At 41.3% G+C, this 23,413-nt stretch overlaps 1 protein-coding gene across 3 annotated transcripts in view; it reads left to right on the top strand.

Annotated features, from left to right (window-relative positions):
- Nucleotides 1-23,413, top strand: part of GARNL3 (GTPase activating Rap/RanGAP domain-like 3) — a 243,864-nt gene that overhangs the window by 210,019 nt on the left and 10,432 nt on the right. For all 3 annotated transcript variants that reach the window (XM_006892544.1, XM_006892543.1, XM_006892542.1), the window contains 4 exons: nt 2,568-2,726; nt 11,353-11,419; nt 20,474-20,581; nt 22,406-22,524. In XM_006892544.1, the coding sequence (XP_006892606.1) occupies nt 2,568-2,726; nt 11,353-11,419; nt 20,474-20,581; nt 22,406-22,524 (453 nt within the window). The remainder of the gene's footprint in view (nt 1-2,567; nt 2,727-11,352; nt 11,420-20,473; nt 20,582-22,405; nt 22,525-23,413) is intronic.

The raw sequence follows: 23,413 nt of genomic DNA, 5'->3' as shown, positions 1-23,413 counted from the left end.
AATCAAAAGTTGGAAACCAAGGAGAGGGATATGCAACTAAAAGATAACAGTTTTTAATTAAAAAAAAAAAAGATAACCGTTTTGGCAATAGAAATGAAGCCGGGGAACCATACGATGGAATTTTGCGATACCAGTAACCTATGCATTGGAAATACCATTTTCAACCACACAAACAGTGACTATGCCCAATGGAATACACAGGAATTTAATTTACTATGTTTATGGAAATAGCTACCAGAGAAGCTCAATATCTGTCAGAATAAAGCCTGGAGTTGACTGTGGAACAGATCATCAATTGCTCCAATGCAAGTTCAAGTTGAAACTGAAGAAAATTAAAGTCCCCAAGTACAAGCTTAAGTGAATTTTGCCTAAATTTAGAGACCATCTCAAGACTAAATTTGATGCACTGAACTCTAGTAAACAAAGGCCAGTTGATTTGTAGGATGCCATCAAACATGAACAAAACAAAATCATTTAAACACACACACATACACACACACACACACACAACAGGAAAGAAAGAAAAGATAGACAAAAAATGGACATCAGGCAAAGAAAAGAAAAGGGGGGGGAAATCCAAAATAAATCGACATCAGAGGAGACTCTGAAATTTGCTGTTAAGTGAAAGTAGCTAAAACAGCGCAAGAAAATTTATAGTAAAAGAACTTAACAATTTCAAAGAAAAGTTAAAGACCATAACGAGTTAGAAAATCAAAGGGGAAGTACATATTTGACAGTTCTCAAACTAAAAAAGGTAAAAATTCAGTCTTCAAAGAGTCTGTGGACAAAATATTGAATATCCTGGGGACTAACACAAGAACAAATAAATCTGTCCCGGAGGAAATATAACCAGGGTGCTCCTTAGAGGCCAGGATGCTGAGACCTTTGTCACGTTCTGTGGACATGTTGTCAGGAGGGGCCAGTCCTTGGCAAAGGACATCACGCTGGGAAAGGTAGAGAAGACAGCTCTCAAGGAGATGGATTGACACAGTGCCTGTGTGAATGGGCTTGAGCATGGCAGAGAGCATGAGGATTTGAACAGGCTAGGGCAAGGTTTCAATGTGTTATTTATAGGGACACTATGAGTTGTAGTCAAGTTGATGACACCTAACATGGGCAGAATATTGAATGATGCAGTAAACATTGAAAGAAGATGGGAGAAGAGTTGCTGGACCAAAAAAAAAAAAATAGATCCACATTCCACCACTTCAAGAACTTGTGGTATTGAAGGACGAAATCCAAGTTTCACTGAAGGCTGGGCTGGCTGGGACAGAGTAAACAACGCAGGGGGCCAGGTGGTTCTGGGACCTGAGTGTCTCAAGTCCAGAAGGCCATTGCAAAAACTTTTGCTATAATAGAAAATCATAGGAGATCTTTAAACAGAGAAGTGACCTGTTTTGAAAATAACTTTGGCTACTATGCGGAAGGACAAGGGTGGGAATAGAGAAATATGCAGGACCCCAGCAAGGATGACAGTGGCTCTGGTAGCTTTGAAGGGGCCATGCTTGCTGTAATCAGTAGATTTTACTGGTAGAGTGGGGATGAAGGCCTGTGAGAAAAGCCACCTCAGGGATCCTCTAACCATCTCTTAACTTGTTATAAGTTACCATACATTAAGATACAAAAGAATTAACCACTCAGGTGAATACTCTCGTGGCCTAGTGGTAAGAAATTATACTATCAACCTAACGGCACACAGTTCAAATTCTCCAGCTGCTCCATGGGAGAAAGATGGGCTATCTCCTCCCATGCAATTTACTACCTCTGAAAACCCACTGGAGGGTCAGCTCTGGGTTGGTTCTGAGTCCATAATTTACAACAACAAGGTGAATACAACTATAGGCAAGCTGAGAAATTACTTGTGCCCAAATGAGGTTAAAGGTCCCAAGAATCTACAGTACATTTCATGCTAATAATTAAGGGAACTGAACAGCATTGAATACTTATGTTTAAAAGCTCTGAAATCAGATATCCCAAGTTCAAAACTTGATATTACTGCATATAACTGTGCAACTATAGGCAAATCACTTGACCTTGGAGCCTGTTTCCTATCTACAAAATGGACTAACAGATGTGTCTACTTCATAAGGCTGTTACATGGATTCAGTGAGAATATTGCCTGGCATGTAAAAAATGCTCACTAATGTTATCTGTTCTTGCTATTATATCTTTCAGTGCTGGGACTGACACTCTGAGGGTTAAAGCAGAAAATACTGTTGAATCAATCATGTAAAATTGTTTTCTGATCTCTACCCTTTCCTGTCAAAAAGAAAGCTCTGTAGAGAGCTCTGGTGGCCTGGTGGTAAGGTGCTCAATTGCAATTCCAGAGGCAGTCCGTTTAAATCCACCAGCTGCTCTGCCAGAGAAGGGCAGTCTCCTCTCATGCAATTAAAGTGCCTCTGAAAACCCTCTGGAGGGTCACCTATGAGTCGGTTCTGACTTAATGGCACACAACAACCACCACCTCCACCCTTGGAGATAGCTTATAAAACAGAGAAATTGGATGTGATTCCTGGTTAATGTGGCTGCTTTGTGTTCTAACCCTTTTCTCCTACATCCTCACACAGGAGATCTGTCTTTCTGACCCTCCCGTGGTGATGACCTTAGTGGATGGGCCAACTGAAGAGAGTGACAATCTCATCTGTGTGGCTTATCGACACCAGTTTGATGTGGTCAACGAGAGCACAGGGGAGGCCTTCAGACTGCACCACGTGGAAGCCAGCAGGGTAAGTTGGCAGTGCTGGGAACAAATGGGAGTCAGACAAGACCAGAACTGACTGTGCCTTCCAGCTTTGTGATGTCATGATTAGGATTTCTTTAGAATTGCATATCTGTCCTAACGGTGTATTACTGTTGTTGTTGTGTACTGTGGAGTTCTAACTGACTCTTAGCCAACCCTCCAGTGAACTTTCAGAGGTATATCGCATGGGAGGAGATTGCCCTACCACATGGAGTTGCCATTTTTATGGATCAGAATAGTTTAGTCTAATATAATGAAACATTTCCCTTGTCCCACTTCACTTTTCCAGATTTTTCTCTGCCATTCCATCCTTTTAAAGGAAAAAGAAATGAAGACTCTAAATACAAATAAATAAGTAGATGACACTTTTAGCAGGAGGGCTATTAATATAAGATTCTTCTCTGTGGCCCTGCAGACTCACAATTTGAGAGCTGGTGTCTGGGAAGAATGTAGTATCCTCTCTATCCTCTTATTATATAAGCTCTAGTGGCCTAGTGGATAAGAAATTGCACTACCAACCCAAGGGCAGACAGTTTAAATCAAGCAATTGCTCTAAGGGAGAGAAATAAGTCATTTCCTCCTGTGTTATTTATAGTCTCTGAAAACTTGCAAGAGGATCATCTTTGAATTAGTCCCAGCTCCACATCAATGACTTTTTTGTTGTTGTTGTTATCCCTGTAGAGGCCCATTGCAAAAGGAAGAACCGAGAGAGCACCATTAGGAAGGGGGTCTACACTTCCTGATCTGAGCTCCATAGGGAGCATTGATGTGTTAGAGTTTGGACAGTATCTAAGATCTGCCCAAACCTGCTCTAAATCTCTAAAGTTATGGGTTTCAACCTGAACATTAGCACTGTAACATCACTTTGTAACCTGTACTGGAGCCATCTTCAGCTCTGATGTGAATGTCAGCTGATGTTGAAGTGAACTCTTCAGCCCATTTATTGTTGTGAAGCAGGGTGAGGCTTGAGAACACTGGAGCCATGTTTAAGTTTGCATAATGCTATGCTAGCAATCTGTCTAAGGACGGTGATGAAAGGAGAAGCTGCCCTGGGGTGAATATTCCTCCTGATGAGGTTTCCAAGCCAGCACCCTTCCTCCTGTTACATTCCGTTAAGTCGGAGACTGCAGAATTCTTTCTAATTATTCTGTTCAGGAAATTAAAAAGTATTTTGCAATCCTGAAGGCGCACAGTTCGAATCCACCAGATGCTCTGCTGGTTAAGGAGGGGCAATCTCCTCCTGTGCCAGTCTGATTGGATTTTGCAGTACACAACAACAACAAAAACATATAACTTTATATCAGTCCAAGTACTACATAGGTGTTCATTGAAATTGCTAATTACTATGTTATAACAATAAAACTATTAGATCAAGATTTTAAGAAATTTTAAAGTCTAGATATGCTAAAAAAATATTGTCAATTATTTCCAATCACACATTACTCTCTTATCCCTATTTCATACATCAGTGGTGCCCAAACTGTCGGCCATTGAAAGTAGCCGAGGAGCCTCACAAAGTATTGATGCCTGTGTCCCAGGAAGGCCATGGGCCTTGGGTGTGGCACAGGCCCTGGAATTCATCAGTGATTCTAATATTCAGACAACAGGGCCCATTGGTGTACTTTACTTCTCAACATTGTGTGTAATCACCTAGAGAAGCTTGAAAAAGTTCAGTGCTCTGATTCCACCACAGATCAAGTCCATCAGAATTTCTGGTACTTGGTGGGAACCAAAAAGTTTTTAAGACACACACACATGCATATATACCCCAGGTGATGCTAAAATGGACTAGTAGCTAACTTAAAGCTAAGGAAGAATGCTCATCATGCCCCAGAACCTGTGTGGCTATGTCATAGGCTGATACTGGGCCCGTAACCTCACCAGCCACCTGGCTTCTGAAAAGGAAAGATCTATTTGTCCTTTTAAAGGTGTTGCTCTTCTTGCTTTTCAAAACTCTGTGTGAGCATCCAAAAGAAGCAGAATAATCTTGGCCTTGTTGTTGTTGTTATGTGCCGTCAAGTCACTTGCGACTCATAGCGACCCTATGTAAAACAGCCCTAAACTCTGCTCTGTCCTGTGCCAATCACACTGTCTCTGATACACCCATCCCAATTACCCCAGTCACTGAATCAGTCCACCTCATAGAGGGTCTTCCTCTCCTGTGCTGTCCCCTCACCCTACCAAGCATGATGTCCCTCTCCATGGACCAGTCAGTCCCTCCTTACAACATGTCAAAGTATGTTAGAAAAAGCCTCAAAATCTTTGCCTCCAAGGAGCAGCCTGGTTTAACCCTCTCCAGGATGAGTCTGTTTGTTTTCCTAGCAGTCCATGGTACTCTCAATACTCTTCTCCAGCACCACAACTCAAAGGCATCAGTTCTCTTTCTATCGTCCCTAGTCATTGTCCAACTCTCTGATTCATAACAAGTGATTGCAAAGACCATGGCCTGTATCAGACGTACCCTAGTCTCCGAGACACTATTGCTCTTCAGAACTTTTGAAAGGTCTCTAACAGCAGACTTTCCCATCGCAATATGTCTTTTAATTTCCTGGCTACTGGTGCCAAGAGTGTTGACTGTGGAGCCAAGCAAACTATAGCTGTGAACAGTCTCAATCTCTTCACCATCCATCCTGATGCTACCAATTGGTCCAGTGGTGAGAATCTTTGCCTTCTTGACGTTGAGCCTCAATGCATATTGAAGGCTTCAGTCCTTGACCCTCTGCCGCAAGCACTTCAAGTCCTCCTCGGTTTCAGCAAGAAGGATTGTGTCGTCTGCATAACGCAGACTGTTGATAGATCTTCCACCAATCCTGACCCCACACTTCTCCTCATAGAGCCCAGCCTCCTGGATAATCTGTTCTGCATACAGGTTGAAAAGGTATGGAGACAGGACACATCCCTAGCCTAGCAGATCTTTATTCAATCATTTCTTCTCCAGCTTCTGTAAGACTTATCCTACTTCTTCTAGTTGAAAAGTCTTCATCTTGTTTTAGATAAACATTCTGACATGTTTTGACTTTTTAAAAATCATGTTTAAGTGGCTGGAACTTGTTTAGTTGTTGTTGTTGTTGTTCTGTGCCATCACCTCAGAACCGACTCATAGCTAACTCTCCAGCAGGTTTTCAGAGACTGTCAGTCACATCAGAGGAGATTCTCCATCTTTCTGCCTCAGAGCAGCTGGTGAATTCGAACCTCTTGCTTTTGGGTTGAAAGTGCATCTCCTTTCCAGTAAGCCATCAGAGCTCCCTTATTCATCCAGAGAAAATTATATACTTTCTTTTTTATAATTTTTTAATTATTATTTGTGTGTGTGTGTGTGTGTGTGTACCGTCAAATCAGATCTGACTAGAGGAGATTGTTCCTCCTTTCCCGGCAGAGCATCTGGTGGATTTGAACCGTGCGCCTCTGGGATTGCAGTGCAGCTTCTTGCCACTAGGCCACCAGAGCTCCCCTTATACTTTCTTTCTTATAGTGACTTTAATTTATATTTTATATCCTGAAGTCACTGAAATGTGTGTAAATTTTGTTTTTATCCGAAAATAACATGAATCCTTAGAAAAACTTGGGCTAAAAATGGTTGTTGGAAATCTTTCTCATCTTGCTTCACTATGCTTTTGAAAGCAAAGATACAAAAGTTTCCCCAAGATAAAATTTAAAGGAAACAAAACAAAACACCAACCCCAAAATCTCAGGTGGAAATGCATGGCTCACAGCTTTAATACATCCTGAGTAAATCAGCCACCAGTGAGCATTTGCTGAATGTGTGTGCGTGCTCAGTCAGATACGATTGCTGGCCTTTGTGAAGAATTAACTGTGCAAGTGGAGAGAAAAGACTTAGAGAAATGGAAAAAATTACTTCACAATGGTGGCCTCATGCTAAGTAGCTGTGTTGCAAAGTCAAAGGCACGTGGTTTGAATCCACCAGTTGCATCTCAGGAGAAGGATAGGCAGTCTCCTCCTGTGCAACTTATTCCCTCCGAAAAACTGCTAGAAGGTTAGCTATGGGTTGGTTCCAACTCAGTGGTACACAACAATAGTAAAAAACAGACCCTACAGGAACTGGACAAGCTTTATACCAGAACATTCCTGTGCTGCCCAGACTCTGAATAAGTTGAGTAGGAAGGAGAGAGGGTGACAGCCAAGAGCCTTTGGGGATTTAAGTTTAATTCAGATTACACTTGCTGCCTACTAGCTGTGCACAAGGCACCCAGGTAATTGGGCCAGCCGGCCTACTTTCCTGTTCCCATTCTTACCTATTCTGAGCCAAGGCCATTCATTCTCCACCTCAGGCTTCAGCCTTCACATTCGTTTTGCCAGGGTCCACTGTGACCTACTGCCCCAGCCGTGGCTTCCTGCCCAGAACAGAACTCTGCACTCGGAGGACCTGCAGAACCATTAACTGGATCTGGGTCTCTACCTTGTTTCCTCTGCCCAAGTCCCCATTATGACCATCTGCCCCCAACCGAGTGCTGCTCAGCTGCGAGTCACCCCCAAATCACATGAGAGGTCTGAAAGGCTAACCACTGAGTGGCGCCCTCTATCAGCTGAGTACAGACTTCTGCTTTTCACTACCCCCACCCCAACAATGTTTTGAATTCTCACAACCATCATGTGTTACTTTAATCATTTCAAAATGCCAGGAAGATAGACCTTTTTCCTATCCAAATATAAAAAACTAAATATCATTCCAATCCCTATGACCTACTCAAGACAAAATTCTATAGGATTAAGGACCTGGAATATGTATTTCTTAAAAGATCTCTAGTTTATTCTCATGCCTTCACCTGGTTAAAAACCAGTACAGCAGAGGCCGACTTCTGCCAGGCCTGTCTCCAGAGAGGGGATAGACAGACACAGAGAGAACTCAGAAGCTGGCCTCATTGGATAAAGGTTAATAAGGGTCTGAACAAATGTTCTGTGTACTTGTGGAGCAAATTACTAAATCTACGTGGTGGTCATCTGTCCCTGAAGTCCACCTAATGGCGGGAGCCCTGCCTTTACGTGCCTTTCAGCCTGAATCCCTGAATACTCCTGAGCTCAGCACACTTGTCAGTGCGGCCCTGGGACCCCTCAGTAGACACCAGCTCTTTCTTTGGTGTCTGTGGCCAGTCACTGTGTGTACCCCGTGGTCTGGGAGGCTGCCTGCATATCTTCTACGTTTGTTAACATTTCACTGCACCCCAAACACACACCCACAAAGAACCTCTGCTTCAGTGGAGGCTGCATGTCTAAATCTGCCTTTCTCGTTGCAGTTTGGAGTGTATGTGTTTTGTGTTGTGTACCATAGAGTCAGAAATGAACCATAGCTGACCTTCCAGTGGGTTTTCAGAGGCAGTAATCATACAGAAGGAGATTGCCCATCCTTCTCCCATGGAGCAGTTGGTGGCCTTGAACCATGTGCCTCGGGAGTGCAGCACAGCTTCTTGCCACTAGTTTGTCCTCCCAATATAATAATAAACATCAGCCCCAGTGAACAACTCCTTCTGTGTCCTGATGTTGTGCCAGAGTATTCCATAAAAATTCTCTCATGGAATCTTTACAACCACATGGAAGGGAAGTGGTTGTTCACATCTCCACTTTTACAGAAAAGGAATCTGAGTCTTAAGAAAGAGTTGCTTACTTAATTGCCCAAGACCACACAGCTGGTAAGTGACAGTGGCAGGACTTGGATCCAGGCTATCTGGCTATGCCTTTAAACACAGCATGCTCTCAAAACACAGCCGAGTCTCAAAGTGTCGTAGAGACAGCAGGCCCAGGCCACAAAGCCGATAGTACATTGTCCCTTCTCTCAAGAAGTTCATAATTTACAGAGTAGACACTGGACATCTCCAAACTAAATAATAAAGCTGCCCAAGTGCTGAGACCACCTGAGGAAGAAGTGTTTCTAAGTTAAAGTAGTGGGGGTAGGAAGTTTCCCCTGGAGGGGGTACAGGTAGGACTCAAGGACTGTTCCCTATTGGTGCTATCTCCATCTCTAAATACCAGTGTATGTGGATCATTCACGATGTACCAGAGCGCTGGCCGCATTGTCTGTAGGCAGTTGTGCTGCCAACACAAAGCTGGCACCTCTCTCGCTGTTCTGATTCCCCCCACTGCTCTACAGGAGAAAAATCAGTCTCTTCCCATTGATTTACAGCCTCTGAAAACCCTTTGGAGAGTCAGCTATGAGTCAGTTCCAACTCAACGACAGTGGGACCCTATAGGTGTTTGCTGAATCTTTAACCTATAGACACCCTTATTAGCTCCCATTTTACAAATAAAGAAAAACTGATGCACTTGAGAGGTTAAGTAGCTGGCTTGAGCACATACACTCACCAAGTATTTATTCTTGTTCTATGGGGCAAGCCCTGATCTAGACACTAAGGATACAGCAATGACCTCTGTCCTCATGAACCTTATTTGTCAGTGAAAGAAATTCTTAAATAAGCCCTACTACAGTGCCAGAGAATTAATTGTTGACAGGAGAGGGGACATGCGTGCCATCAAGGGTGTCACTAGAGATAAGGCAGAGGCCAGGCCCAGGACAGCAGCTGGGGATTTGGTGCAATGCTGAGACATTAAAGAAAGAGGCTGTTTTGCTGAAAGTGGGAAGAGGCGAGTTGGTTGGGTGGAAAGCCTGTGGGAGGAGTACACAGCAGAGACTGAAAGGGACTGGAGACAGACACACCATCCAGTACCTCTGCTGGAGAGGGTGGGCAGGAAATTCCTATGAAGAAGATACTGCTTGACTTGGAAGAGAGACTAGGAGGAAGCGCTGAGGCATTGGAGAGACTCTCGCTAACAAAAAGGAGAGGGATGGAATACTACACAGCACTCGAGAACAATTATTTCAAAAATTATTACATAACTTGGGAGGGACTAGAGAGCATTACTCTGAGTGAACTAACTGGTCTCATAAAGGCAAATACTGCATAAGACCATTATTGTAGATACAGAAAGATAACTTGTAAAACGTGTATGAGGACCCACGGTGGGGGGGGAGCAGAGGGAGGAGGATGGGCAAGGAGGAAATCATCGAGTCACACAATATGATGGGTGGAAGGGGTGATAAAGGAAATGGGAAAGATCTGATGGGGATCTGGAAAGACAGAGTAATAGGTGGGCATAGTTTAGTAGTGATTAATTTTATAAAACATAATGAATATAAATGATTGTGTGAAACACAATGTGAATGAAGGATAGTGTGAAACACAATGTATGTGAACTTTGTAAGCAAACCAATATAAAATTCATTTTTTTATACTGGTTCTCTTACAAAGTTCAAAGGAGAGAGTTTAAAAGGAAGCTAGTTGTAGAAAAGATAAAGACAATGGCTTTCATTAAATGCTTACTATGTATCAGATCCTATACTAGTATCTTTTTCTTGTTTCATTGAATTCTTACTGCAATCCAATGACATAATAATTATGCCAGTGAAGACTGGAAGATAAAGATTAAAGTGTGTGCCACCAAGTGTACAGGTGGTAAGTGGTATAGCCAGGATCTCAGCTCAGGTCTGTCTAAGCAGAAACCTGTGCTCATATCTACCACTGCTACCCTACCCACATTCCCTATACACACAGAGAGAGGAGAGACAGAGCTCTGAGTAGATGTGAGCCTGAGTGTATAGATTTAAGAATTTTGAGGACAGAGTAATGTTTGAAGCTATAAAGGTAACTGTTTTCCCAGTAAGAAAAAAAAAGTCAAGAAATGGAAGAATAATCTGAAAGGGGGGGGGGGTGTTAGAACAGGAATGAGGAGATGTCTGTATCACAGGCTGCAGGAACCTGAGTACACAGGAGCATTGGCTGAAGGCCTTCAGTTTTGAGGAGAAGTGAATCGTCACCGAGCTCAGAGGACAGTTTCCCTGGTGATGTGAGGACAGCAGCAGATTCTATGAGTGGAAAATACAAGGGAAGAAATGAAAGAAGCAGGAAATTTTTTAGAGCTACAGTCAAAAAGGACTAAGCCATTCATCAGGTTGAGCGCCATCTTCCCAAATGGAGGAGCTGAGTCCCGGAGCCAAATTTGCCCCAGAACATGCCCTTTCATGGCATCATGCCCTTAAAGCAGAGGAGTGAAAATAGAAGTGATTTTAAGATTCAGAAAGCCTGTATGTTTGAGGTGAAAGGAAGCCTCAGGGAAGGTTTAGGAGCAATAAAATAGGCAAAAAGAACCGACACCAGGTTCAGATCTTGACTGTGCCATTTGAGTGACTTCACGTCTTTGAGACAAACTTTTCATCATTCATAGTGTGAAAAATACCATTTACTTTCTGGAATTCATATGAGGGTAAAATGAATAGTCCACGTGAAATGCTTCGTGTACTAGAACTCATTGTCTAAATATGAGGCATTTTAACAGAGTAGAGATGTCTGATAAGAAAGCTTAAGTAGTATGCAAAGACAGTGAATAAACTGATGGAGAAGGAGGAGATTCTTTCTTCTCTCATACTCCTTCAGTGTAGCATTCTTCTCTGTGGGTACACTGGGTCCTGGAGAGGTTGAAATGACCACCCAGCACCTGGGTTTACAGAGGTCCAACAATCATTGCAAACACTTAGCAACTTGACAAAGTCTTTTAACAGCGCGAGTGTCCAGCCTGTCCACTACCGCTGCCCATTATCATTGCAGGTTAATTTTGTTGCAGCTATTGATGTGTACGAAGATGGAGAAGCTGGCCTGCTCTTGTGTTACAACTGTAAGTTCAAGATGTATTCTTATCTCTATTTGCTAAAAGGGACTGGTCTTTTTGCTGTGCCGTTTAAAGGGACGTATCCTTAGACTGGAAGCCCTGGTGGTACGCAGTTAAAACACTCACTGATAACAAAAAATGTTGGCAGTTTGAACTCACCCGCTGCTCTACCAAGGAAAGATATGGCAGTCTGCTTCCACGGATATTTACAGCCCTCAGAGCACTCTGGGCCAGTTCCAGCCTGTGTTGTTAGTGTGAGTTGGAATTGATAGCAATGTGTTTGGATTTTGGTTTTATATTTACCTGAGATATAGATTAGATGATAGATAGATAGATAGATAGATAGATAGATAGATAGATAGATAATTTTTCCCACGTGTCCTTAATCACATACCAGAGAGCATCAACAATGCACCCCTACCCAACATCCAACCTGGATGCCCAGTTATTCCCCATACCTCTTGGTGAGGTGATGTGAGAGCTGCCATCCAGGGCGCTAGCTCCGTGACCTCAAGGTGATGACTTGAGCTTCTGTTTCCTAAGCCTTTATTTACTGTGTGCCATGTGCTGTGCTCACTCTGCTACAGTCACTGTCTCATGTACTTCTCACAGTGGCTCTGCACAGGCTCCGCTGTTTTCCTTGGTTTAGAGATTAGACAGCTAAGGCCTAGAGACATGCACTGCCTTTCTTAAGATCGTGCAGTTAGTACACACCAGAACAAAGATTGAAAGCAAGGGTTTTCTTGGCTCCAGTGCTCAGATCTTTAAGCACAGTAGTTTGTCTACTTTCTTGATATTTCTTGAACATTCATGAAATCATGTGTAACCAGACCACAGTTGAGCTAATTTGAGGTAGGTGGCAGGGTGAGTAGTAGGCAGATCAAAAGGTATCATATAGCATCCTTAAAGCATTTTTCAGCTTTTCAAAATATATTGCATTTGAGTTGAAAATGGTTCTTCATGCTAATAATAGAAGAAGGTATTTTCTTGGGTAAGACTTCACAGTCTTACTAACAAAACATATTTCATTAGCCTGGAATTAGATCCATTCATAGTGGTAATGGTGGTTGTATCATATGGGCCAAATATTTTCATTTATATTTGATTAATATTTTCTTTTCGGGGAGCTCTGGTGGCCTAGTGGCAAGAAGCTGCACTGCAATCCCAGAGGCGCACGGTTCAAATCCACCAGATGCTCTGCCGGGAAAGGAGGGATGGTCTCCTGCTGTACCAGTCAGATCTGATTTGACGGTACACACACACACACACACACACACACACACACACACACACACACAAAATAATAAAAAAATGTTTTCTTTGGAAGAGCTGATTATCAAGAAGAGCAATTTGTATCATAGACATCACCTTTCAAAGCTTGAGATCTATGGAAAATAAGTAAGAAGATAGTCACAAAGAAGGAAATTCTCCTTCAATAAATTACTTATTTAAAAATACAGCATAGGTTGGTTCTACCTCAATGGTAAACAACAACAATCTATAGATCTGTCTAAACTCTCTTTAAACAATGAATCTTTAGTAGCCATTTGATGAGAAAGACCCTCAGACAGAGTGGCAGAAAACAGGACATGTAGAAATTGATGAGCTGGCAAATGTTTTATTACATATATTTTTTTATCACATTTTTAAGGGAAACCTATTGCAGGCATATATATATATATAAGCACATGAAATTTTGGTAATATGAGAAGTTATTAAAGTTTAAAAGCTATTTTTAAAAATATGTGACATATATCACATATTTTTTTAACTTGTCTTTTATAGCTGCTGTGGAAACTAAACTGAAAATTCATGGTCCTTTAAAAATATTGATTGAGATCTGTCTTTTTCTTATAACTGTTTTAAAGAATGGGAGAGATTTTAGTGGGAAAGAAGTTTAAAAGAAGAAAGGTAGAGCAGATAAGAGAATGGGAGAATTGTCCCAAAACAAAAAGGTAAATGGGAATAAACATGAATGACATTGACCCTGTAAGAAATTTAAAATTTGGCTGGAACAGGCTGTGTTGCTCATTCATTCCTGCAGGCAGGGGAGACTCAGCGCCCTATACCCCGTGTAGTTTGAATAGCTTCATTATCTGAGAGAGCCTCTTCAAGAGTCACTCTTTTCCTGGCTTTGATCTCTCAGTAGTCAAAGATTAAAATATTTTACTATCAAGTATAACTTCTAGTTTTATGTTGGGGAAATATATATTCACAAGATAAGTTTTAAGGAAACATCCTAAGTTGTTTAATGTGTTGTTGCTGTTTATATTTATTAATATTTTCTTGTCATTTATCTCAATCTTGGGTAATAGCATTAATATTTAACTACTTTCTGAAATAGAAGGAAAAAGCTCAGAAACTTGTCTATGGCCTTAGTCTCTAATAATCATTAAACTTTAATGTAATTAACAAATTTTAGAGTAAGGATAAACTGTGTATTTGCTGATATTTTAAAGATAATCATACAGGGAAATGAGAAAAGCTCATATAAGTAGCATTTATTCTCAATGTGACCAGGTTTAACCTCGCAAAGTCTTAACTTTCAAATTAATAATAGAGTGAATATAGAGCCTATTGAATACCTGTTATTTCAGCCTATGAGTGAGGACTGCACAGGGTGATGCATGCTACTTGAAAAAGCATCATTTCCCCCCTTCTTTCATTCCAGGTTCATTAGAGTATTAATTCAGAATCCAGTTATTAAACTTCTCAGACTTTTTTATGTTTAGAAAGAGACTCTCATCAGAGAATTTTTTTAAATTATAAATAGTATCTGTCACCTTGTTCTGCACCAGCTAGATGGGGAAAATCAAAGGAGTGAACATCATAAACTCTGAGCACTTCACCATGAAGTGACAGTTTAAAACCCCACTCAGTCTGTCTACAGTGAAGCACTGTCTCCATTGTCCTGAAGTCACAGCAGAGAAAGACACTTCCAAGGACTGCCATTCCAAGAGAGACCAGCATGAAAGGCCAGATGCAGTGCTCTGGGTTCCAGAATAATTGAGCTGCTTACTGTTCTCAGTCAAATTAAGGCTGATTCTGAGCCTGCCCATTAAGTGGAAAAAACACTAGTATGACCTATTGGGAGGGAAATTTTCTACTTCTCCAGGATCATGTTAGTGTTTACTGCAGTCCGAATCACCTCCAAGTAAACCCTCACCCACACCAGTGTGATATACTCACGTGATATTATATTTTCTTCATAACGTTAATAAAACTGGAAATTTGATGTAGTATTTTGTGCCATTGTATATTCATTCACATAAAGACAGACAAATAAATCAACAGAATCATTAATAGGAAATCCAGAAAGAAACCTACACATATCTGATTAATTGATTTTTTTTACAAAGGTACAAAAGCAATTCAATGGATAATGAAACTATTTCAACAAAGGATGATAGAATTATTCAGTAATTATGCCATATAGTCAAACTGGATTTAGAAAAGCCCATGACACCAGAGATATCTGTATTGCTGATATCGGATGGATCCTGGCTGAAAGCAGAGAATACCAGAAGAATATCTATTTTTGCTTTATTGACTATATAAATGTATTTGACTGTGTGGATCATAACAAATTATGGCTAACAGTGAGGAGAACAATAATTCTAGAACACTTAATTGTGCTGGTGTGAAACCTATACCTCAACCAAAAGGCTGCTGTGCGAACAGAGCAAGCGAACACCACATGGTTTAAAATTAGGAATGGTGTGCATCAAGAGTGTATCCTCTCTCTGTACCTATTTAAATCTATATGCTGAATAAATTATTTGAAAAGCTAGACTCTGTAAGGAAGAATGTGGCATCAGGATTGGAGGAAAACTTACCATACCCTTCATATTGCTTGCTGGAAGTAAGGAGGACTTGAAGTACTTGCCGCAGAAGGTTAAACACTACAGCCTTCAATATAAATTGCATCTCAGCATCAAGAAAACAAAAATCGTAGCCACTAGACCAATAGGCAACAACATGATGGACAGAGAAAGTACTAAGATTGTCAGTGACTTCATCTTAATTGGATCCAGCAGTAAGGAGATCAAGAGACATATTGCACTGGAAGATAAGCCAGCAACCTCTCCAAATTATTAAGGAGCAATAATGTTAGTTTGAGGACTAAAGTGCACCTGATTCAGGCCAAGGCCTTTTCAGCCATTTGCTATGTATCTGAGAACTGAACAGTAAGTAACTAAGGATGACAGAGAAAAATTGGTGCCTTTGAACTGCGGTGTCGGAGAAGAGTACTGAATATCCTATGGACTGCCGAAAGAACAAACAGATCTTAGAGAAGGTACAGCCAGAGTGCTCCTTTGAGGCAAAGATATGAAGCTTCATCTCTCATACTTTGAGCATGTTGTTAGGAGGGGCTAATCATTAAGAGTGGGACATTGTGCTTGGGAATGTGGAGGGATGGTAAAAAAGAAGACTCTCAACAAAGTGGGTTGGCACAGTGACTGTAGCAATGGACTTGAGTATGCCAGAGATTGTGAGGTTGGCACACAAAAAGAGCTCAGGTCAGTTGTTCTTAGGGTTACAATGACTCATACTCAGTAGCACCTTACAACAACAACAACAGTATGAAAATAAATAATAAGCATTCCTCACATCTGTATAAAAATTAACTCAAAATGGCTCATAGAATTCAGTGTAAACCTAAAGCTATAACATTTCTAGCAAGAAATATTTGTGATTTGGGTTAGCAAAAGTTTCATAGTATTATACCAAAAGCATAATCTGTAAAATAAAAAGTTAATAAATTACACTTTATCAAAATTAAAAATTTCTGCTTTCTAAAAGATTCTTTTAAGATGATAAAAAAACCAAGTCACAGACTAGGGAAAAAACATCTGTAAATCACATGGTGGATAAAGAACTTCTATCTGGAACATGTAAATAACTTACAAAGCTTAAAAATAAAATTTAAAAACAAAAGAAATACTTAAGTATTTCACCAAAGTTAAGTGGATCCTAAGGAAACACATGAAAAGATATATAACATATTTTAGTCATTGTTATTAGGTGCTGTCAAGTTGAGTATGACTAATAGCGACCCTATGGACACAGATCTGAACCCTGTCCTATGCCGTGCCTTCCTCACAATCTCTGACAAACTCTAGCCCATTGCTGCAGTCACAGTGTCAACCCACCTGGTCAAGGGTCTTCCTCTCTTCCACCGCCCCTCCACTTTCCCAGGCATGATGTCCCTCTCCAAGGAATAGCCTCTCTTGACAACATCCCCGAAGTATATGTGACAAACCATAATCTTTGCCACCAAGTAGTACTCTGACTCAACCTTCTCCAAGATACACCTGTTTATTCTTTTCACATTAGGGAAAGGTATGTTAGGACCACAGTGAGACACAACTCTTACATACCTAAATTGAAAACAACTTATCATAGAAAGTTGGTCAGGACAGAGAGAAACTGGCAGTCTAATATGCTGCTGATGAAAATATATAATGGTCACTTTGGTAAAGATTTTGGTATTTACTCAATAAGCCAGACAGGTTCAAATGTGGATAAAATGTATATAACAAAACTGGTATTTCACATCTGTAGAGAAGTGGTAGGTTTTAAAAAAATACTGTTGAAACAGTTGGATAACTTGGAATAAGTAAATTTATGCATCTGGCTTTTAATCCAAGTTGGACTAAAAGTGAGATGTGAAAAGTAAAAGTTTAGAATTAGTAAAAGATGGCTTCAAATCAAGTGTTAACAGTGTAGAGAGGGCCTTTCCAAGAATGACATCAAAGCCAATAGCATCTGCTTTGAAACCAGGGAAGACATGTCAAAGGTTTGATTGCATGAAATTTTTTAAATCTTTGTACCCTTCAACAAACAAACAAAACTAAAAGAAAGCAAACAGAAAAAATATGTAATATTTCTAAAAGGGTTAATATCATCAATACAAAAGACATTATCTTACATGTTTATTAAAAACTGAGCACCCATAGGAAATGTATAAAGAATATGAACAGATAATTAATAAAAAATAAATACAATTTTTCAGTGTTGTTATATGCCATCAAGTCACCTGCGACTTAACAACAACCCTATATACAACAGCTCTGAACCCTGCTCTATCCTGTGCTAACCTTATTGTCTCTGACACACTTACCCCCGCTACCCCAGTCACTGAGTCAATCCATCTCATCGAAGTTCTTTCTCTCTTGCTCTGTCCCTCCACCCTCCCAGGCATGATGTGCCTCTCCAAGGACTGGTCTCTCCTTGCAACATGCTCAAAGTATGTCAGACAGAGCTTTAGAATCAATAAATATGGAAAAATAAACTTACTATGTTGTGCTGAGAATTTTAAAGTACCAGTTACAGTGGGAAAGAAATAGATCTCAGACTGGCAGAGACAAGCAGGCCCTGGCTGCCACTGCTAGAGGTGATTTAGTTAATAGGGCATCTCTAGGGAAGAATTGGGTGGAATGTGTTAACGTGTGTGTGTGTGTGTTTAAAAATTTTGAATAGGTGGTCTCTGTGGACGACAGCCTGTGTAGTGGCAGATGGCATCCATAGGCAACTCGGCAGTCTTGGAGTGTCCTTCCTGACCCCAAGCCTTCCCAGTGACTCAAGGGCCTTCCAAGTGGCCATTCTGGAAGCTTCCCTGACACCCAGTGCCAGCAAGGCAGCAGTGGTGGGCGCAAATCCAGGTTCTGGCCTTTACCCTCAGCCACTCTGCCCAGTACAGGTGGAGGCTCAGGTATTGCTCTATGGTGCCAGCTTCCCAGCCTTGGAGACCCTTGCCCAGCAAAGCCAGTGCAGGTAGCCAGTGGGCTGACAACGATGAAAGCATATACAATCATCTAAGGGGGCCCCTCTCTAGCAGAGTGCGTGGGAGGGATCAAGAAACCTCCACACTCCTAGAGGGTTTAGGAGGATGGCTCTTCAGTTGGGACACAGGTGGCCTCCTTCGGACCTGCACCAGGTGGGCAGGCATGAAGCTCTTCTCGTCACTGAAGTCCAGAAGTCACCGCCAGAGAGGACAGCAGCTCAGGAGGAAGTGGTCTCCAGTGAGACAGAGACCCTCTTGGTGGGGGGATGGCCACATTCACTTGGTTAGGGCAACATTTTCAATTGACCTTGCTGATCTCCTCCCTGGCAACTCTATTAAGAAATAATTAGCCAACAGTAAGAGATTAATTTTGGGGAGCTCTGGTGGCCTAGTGGCAAGAAGCTGCACTGCAATCCCAGAGGTGCTCTGCTGGTGAAAGAGGGACAATCTTCTGTACCAGTCAGATCCGATTTAACAGTACACACACACACACACAAAAATAATGATAACATTTTTAAAGAAGAAAAATAACTAGCAAGCAGTAAGAGATGAATTCTTGCAGCTGCTGATTACAGCATTATTTATAAAGCAGCGAACTTTTTAAGCAAACTAAATGGAAACAGCAGAGGACTGGCAAATACATGTTGTAGTCAAATACTGAAACCTTTTGATATTTTAAACACTAGTGTTCTTGAAAAAATATTTAAGGACATAAAAAAAGATATACACTGGAGTGTAAAAAGCAATTAACCTCTTAGAGGCTTAGTTCCAGTTTTCCTTAGAACTTATATTTCTTTCTTTTCATTTGTTTTATTGCAACTATTCATACATTCATAACAAAAATGTTTGCAGGAAGACTGCCAAATGCTATGAGTAGTTACCTCTAGTAGGCAAGGCTGTAGATCAGATGATTTCCATGTTTTCTTCTTGTTTTTTTCACTTCTCAAATTTTTTTCCACACCACACAGGATAAATAATAAGGCTCATAAGCATATTAAATATGAAATAAATATTCCTCATTGGAGGAAGGCTCATTAACAGTTTTCAATATGTAGATGATACAATTTTGCTTACTGAAAGGGAAAAGTACTTGAAGCACTTCCTGATGAAGATCGAGGACTGCAGTCTTCCGTGTGGATCCTGCCTAACAAAGCAAACTCCAGTCCTCACAACCGGACTGATTAACAGCATCATGCTAGAAAAGATTTAAACTGTCAAGGATTTTTGTTTACTTGGATCCACAGTTAATGTCTGTGGAATCAGCAACTAAATCAAATGGCACTTCCTCCCCCAAAAAAGGAAAAAGCAGTCAAATACCATAATGCATTAGGCACATCTGCTGCGAAAATCCTCTCTAAAAAAAAAGTTGTAAAACCAGCATGTCATCTTTGCACACCTGACCCATCATGACATCTTCAATTGCTTTACACAGAAAGTGGACAGTGAATAATGACTGAAGAAGAATTGGTACCTTTCAGTTATGGTGTTGGTGAAGAATATTAAAATGTACCATTACCTGCCAGAAAAATGAACACATCTGTCTTGGAGAATGTTTCTTAGAAGCAAGGACGATGAGACTTCATCTCATGTACTTAGAGCTTGTTATCAGGAGGGGCATGTTATCTCCAGGCCCTGGAGAAGACCATCATGGTTAGTAAAGTTGAAGACCAGCAAAAAGGAAGACTCTCATTGGGTCAGATTGACAGTGGCTGCAACCATGGGCTCAAACCTCAGCAATCGTAAGGACCATACAGTATCTCTCTGCTATCCATAGATTACGACAAGTCAGAACCAGCTCAATAGCACCTAACAAGGTTATACAGTTTAATAGGACAGTGTTTTCAAAGCTCAGTGCCTGGCATGTAGTAACCTTTCAAAAAAATTGGCAGTTATTATTCTGTTATTATTTGTTGTAATTATATTCTTAGACCTCTGGTGCCTAGTTGTAAGAAACTTTTACTGCAATCCAAAAGCACATGGTTTGAACTCACCTCCTGTTATGCAGGAGAAGGATGGGAAATCTCCTCCCATGAGATTTATTGCCTCTGAAGACCCACTAGAAGGTCAGCTGAGGGTTAATTCTGACTCACCGGTACACAATAACAAGTTATATTGTGCTCTGAATGCTTTCTGAACCCTAGGAATTATAATATTCACCCTATTTATAAAGAATTAGCAGATAGGATGCTAACCTTGTTACCTGATTGTTTATCTAATATCAGTGATCTAACTGTTACTTTTAACAAAAATGAGTTGCTGTTGTTTCATTGCAGACAGCTGCATCTATAAAAAGGTTTGCCCATTTAATGGTGGCTCTTTTTTGGTTCAACCCTCTGCGTCAGATTTCCAATTCTGTTGGAACCAGGCTCCTTATGCCATTGGTAAGAAAAACCTTTCTCGTAATACTGCCCGCCTTCATAAATAAACAGTTCAATCTCATGTACACAAATTTGCTGGCTTACTGCTAAATTGCCATCTATAGCATGAGTGTAGTTAATACATAAAGCAGTCTTTTTCTTTTTAAAAATTTTCTCCTTTTGTTCTGGTTGTCTTTTATTTGTTCCTCCTGTTCTTCTCAGGGACTGAGCATTTGAGAGCAGTCCCTAAATGCCATTTTCATTCCAGTACTTCGTTTCATTTCTCTGGGCTTCATTTTCTAAAATTCAAGAACTGTATACATCTGCTCCTGAAGGCTTCTAGTCTTAAAACTCATAAAACACAGACTGACTTAGAAAGGAAGCAAAATGCAATCAATCCCGTTCTTAGGTATTCTTAAGATCATTCATTTATAATCATACAAGTTGTCCATCCCTGCCGTCTGCCCAGCTATTTCCCTACAACTTAAATATCACGATGTGAGTGACTGTACTTTGCTCTTATGGTTCACAGTTCACAACAGACAGTAATCTGCCTTGTGAGAGATCAGAGCCACGAATGTTCCAGTTAGCACTGTTTCCCTCAAAACAAGTTGTTAATATGAAAACACTAATAGAGGACGGTTTTGCTTTTTATTGTCATACGCACATAACACATACCACATTTCATCAGCTTCTACATGTGCACATGACAAGTCACTGGGTACATTCTTCAAATTGTACCTCCATTTACACTTTTTTTTGCTAACTTACAATCCCACCATACTTACAATGCAGTCCAGCAAAAACCTTTTCTGTGCCCCTCCCTCCAGCACCTGGTACCCACTAGTTAATGTTGGCTTCTATGTATTTGCTTACTTCATATCATGTAATTGGGGTTTGTACATTTGATGTCCCATTTAGCACAGTGTCCACAAGATTCATCCATGCTGTGTGGGACCACAGTTTTGAGAAGGAAGCAAAAGGGCCAATTCAAGATACACTAGCAAGACCTGGCAGGCCTTCCAACTCAATATGATAAAAAAAGAGAGGATTTAAACTTACTTCCATGTTTAGAGCCACAGCACTAGAGGTTACTTGAGAGATCAAAGCTAAAAGCATACATGTGATAGACAGAGACACTAGGGTGAAGCCAAGAGGGCAGATAAGTTCACAAAGGAAGACTGTGCAGGGAGAGGGGACTAGTATGAAGGTCAAAGTGACAGCACAGAGAAGCTTGATAACAATGCCAAAGTTTGATCAGGGGGAAACCAGGACAGTTGCAGTGTCCAAGAGGCAGTGTGTTGTGAGAACTATTTCATGATAAGGTGGTATCTTTTAACAAAGAGCAAACCCATTAGACCCAAGGTATGTGCATCGAAAAGAAAGCTGCAGCTACTGCGCAGACAAGAGGCACATCCAGGAAGAGCGGTCAGGTTCATAGAGACATGGGCTGGGCCTGGAAGAAAGAGTAAGGAAAGGAAGGGGTGTCCAAGCAGAATAGTGAGAGCCAAAAGAAAGGGTCTGTCCAGCTTCAGCCTGGGCAGTTGGGGGAAGGTGCCACAGGACGGCTTTGCTGGTCAGGTATGCTAGTAGAAGATTGGGTTACAGAGTCCCAGGAAGAAAACTGGACAGTACATGCCTCCTAGAGGCAGAAATTTGGCAACTAAGGGAAGAAGAGGAGGTGACAGGAGTAGGTGAATGGCATTTTAGGGTTGGGGTGTATGCACATTTGAAGGAAGATGAGAGGGTTTGCATGAACGTGAAAGTCAGGGTGAATGAGAGACAGCCTTGATGCTGCCCCCTCCACCAGCTGGACCCAGGTCTGACCTGCTCCCCGGTACCTTGCAGTCTGTGCTTTCCCATACCTCCTGGCGTTTACCACTGACTCCATGGAGATCCGCCTGGTGGTGAATGGAAACTTGGTCCACACTGCAGTCGTGCCTCAGCTTCAGCTCGTGGCCTCCAGAGTGAGTAGAGTTGGGATTTTATGTCTGCCCGAGGGGCGTGGGGGTGCGTAAGCATCTTGAGATTTCAGGCAAGCCTTGACCCCGCTTCTCACTGAGTTATACTGACAACTCAATGCCATCTGTACGTGAAAAGGCCACACTTAATTGAGGAACAAGTGGAAAACAGGCTCGTAGGTTTTCTTATGTGGCTTTCTTACATTGAAGTCACTCCTCTTTCTTTCTGTTAATAATTCTTGAGTGTGGCTGGCACTTAATAAGGAGGTATCTCCAATCAGACTGAACCAGTTGTTTATGTCACTGTTGCACTGAAGGACATTCCAAATCTACAAAAGTTAAAAATGTGCAAAAAAAAAAAAAATTTTATTCCAATACTTTTTTCTTCCTTGTTTCTTCTATTCTCAGTTTGAGTTTGTGTCCCACAAGATAATGGCTAATTTGTTAGTCTGTATCTACTAGCATAGGTTTTAAGCAAAAAAACACAGTTGAGAACCCTTAGCTGAAAAGAGACAAACAGGAACAAATTGTGCACGCTCGGCATCTTCTATCACTGACGCAGGACACTCAGAAGGTCTGGTTCTAGTGTTCCGCTCTGAAGCTGTCCACATAGCATCCCTGGTGCTGCTAGTCTGGCTAGGGCCCTGGCTGCCCCTTCTGCTCTGCACATTCTCCTTCCCAACATTCATCACATTTGGTGGTGACAGTTTACTAGTCTACCTTCCCTTCGCTTGCAGTCTGCAGAATTGGTGAGTGTGCTGTCCTCATCACTAAAGCAGCACCAGGGGTGTGCAGGTAAATGTGGAACTCCCAGCTCTCAAAAAATAGGTGGGGGTGTGTATATATCTCTCTGTGCATGTGTTAATTGATTCTAAATTCCACTGGTAGAAAGAAG

This window comes from Elephantulus edwardii, unplaced genomic scaffold, assembly GCF_000299155.1.
Source record: "Elephantulus edwardii isolate Elephantulus edwardi_28Jun2011 unplaced genomic scaffold, EleEdw1.0 scaffold00116, whole genome shotgun sequence".
NCBI classification, from domain to species: domain Eukaryota; kingdom Metazoa; phylum Chordata; class Mammalia; order Macroscelidea; family Macroscelididae; genus Elephantulus; species Elephantulus edwardii.
Note: the sequence above shows the minus strand (reverse complement) of the source record. Positions and strands in the feature narration are given on the sequence as shown.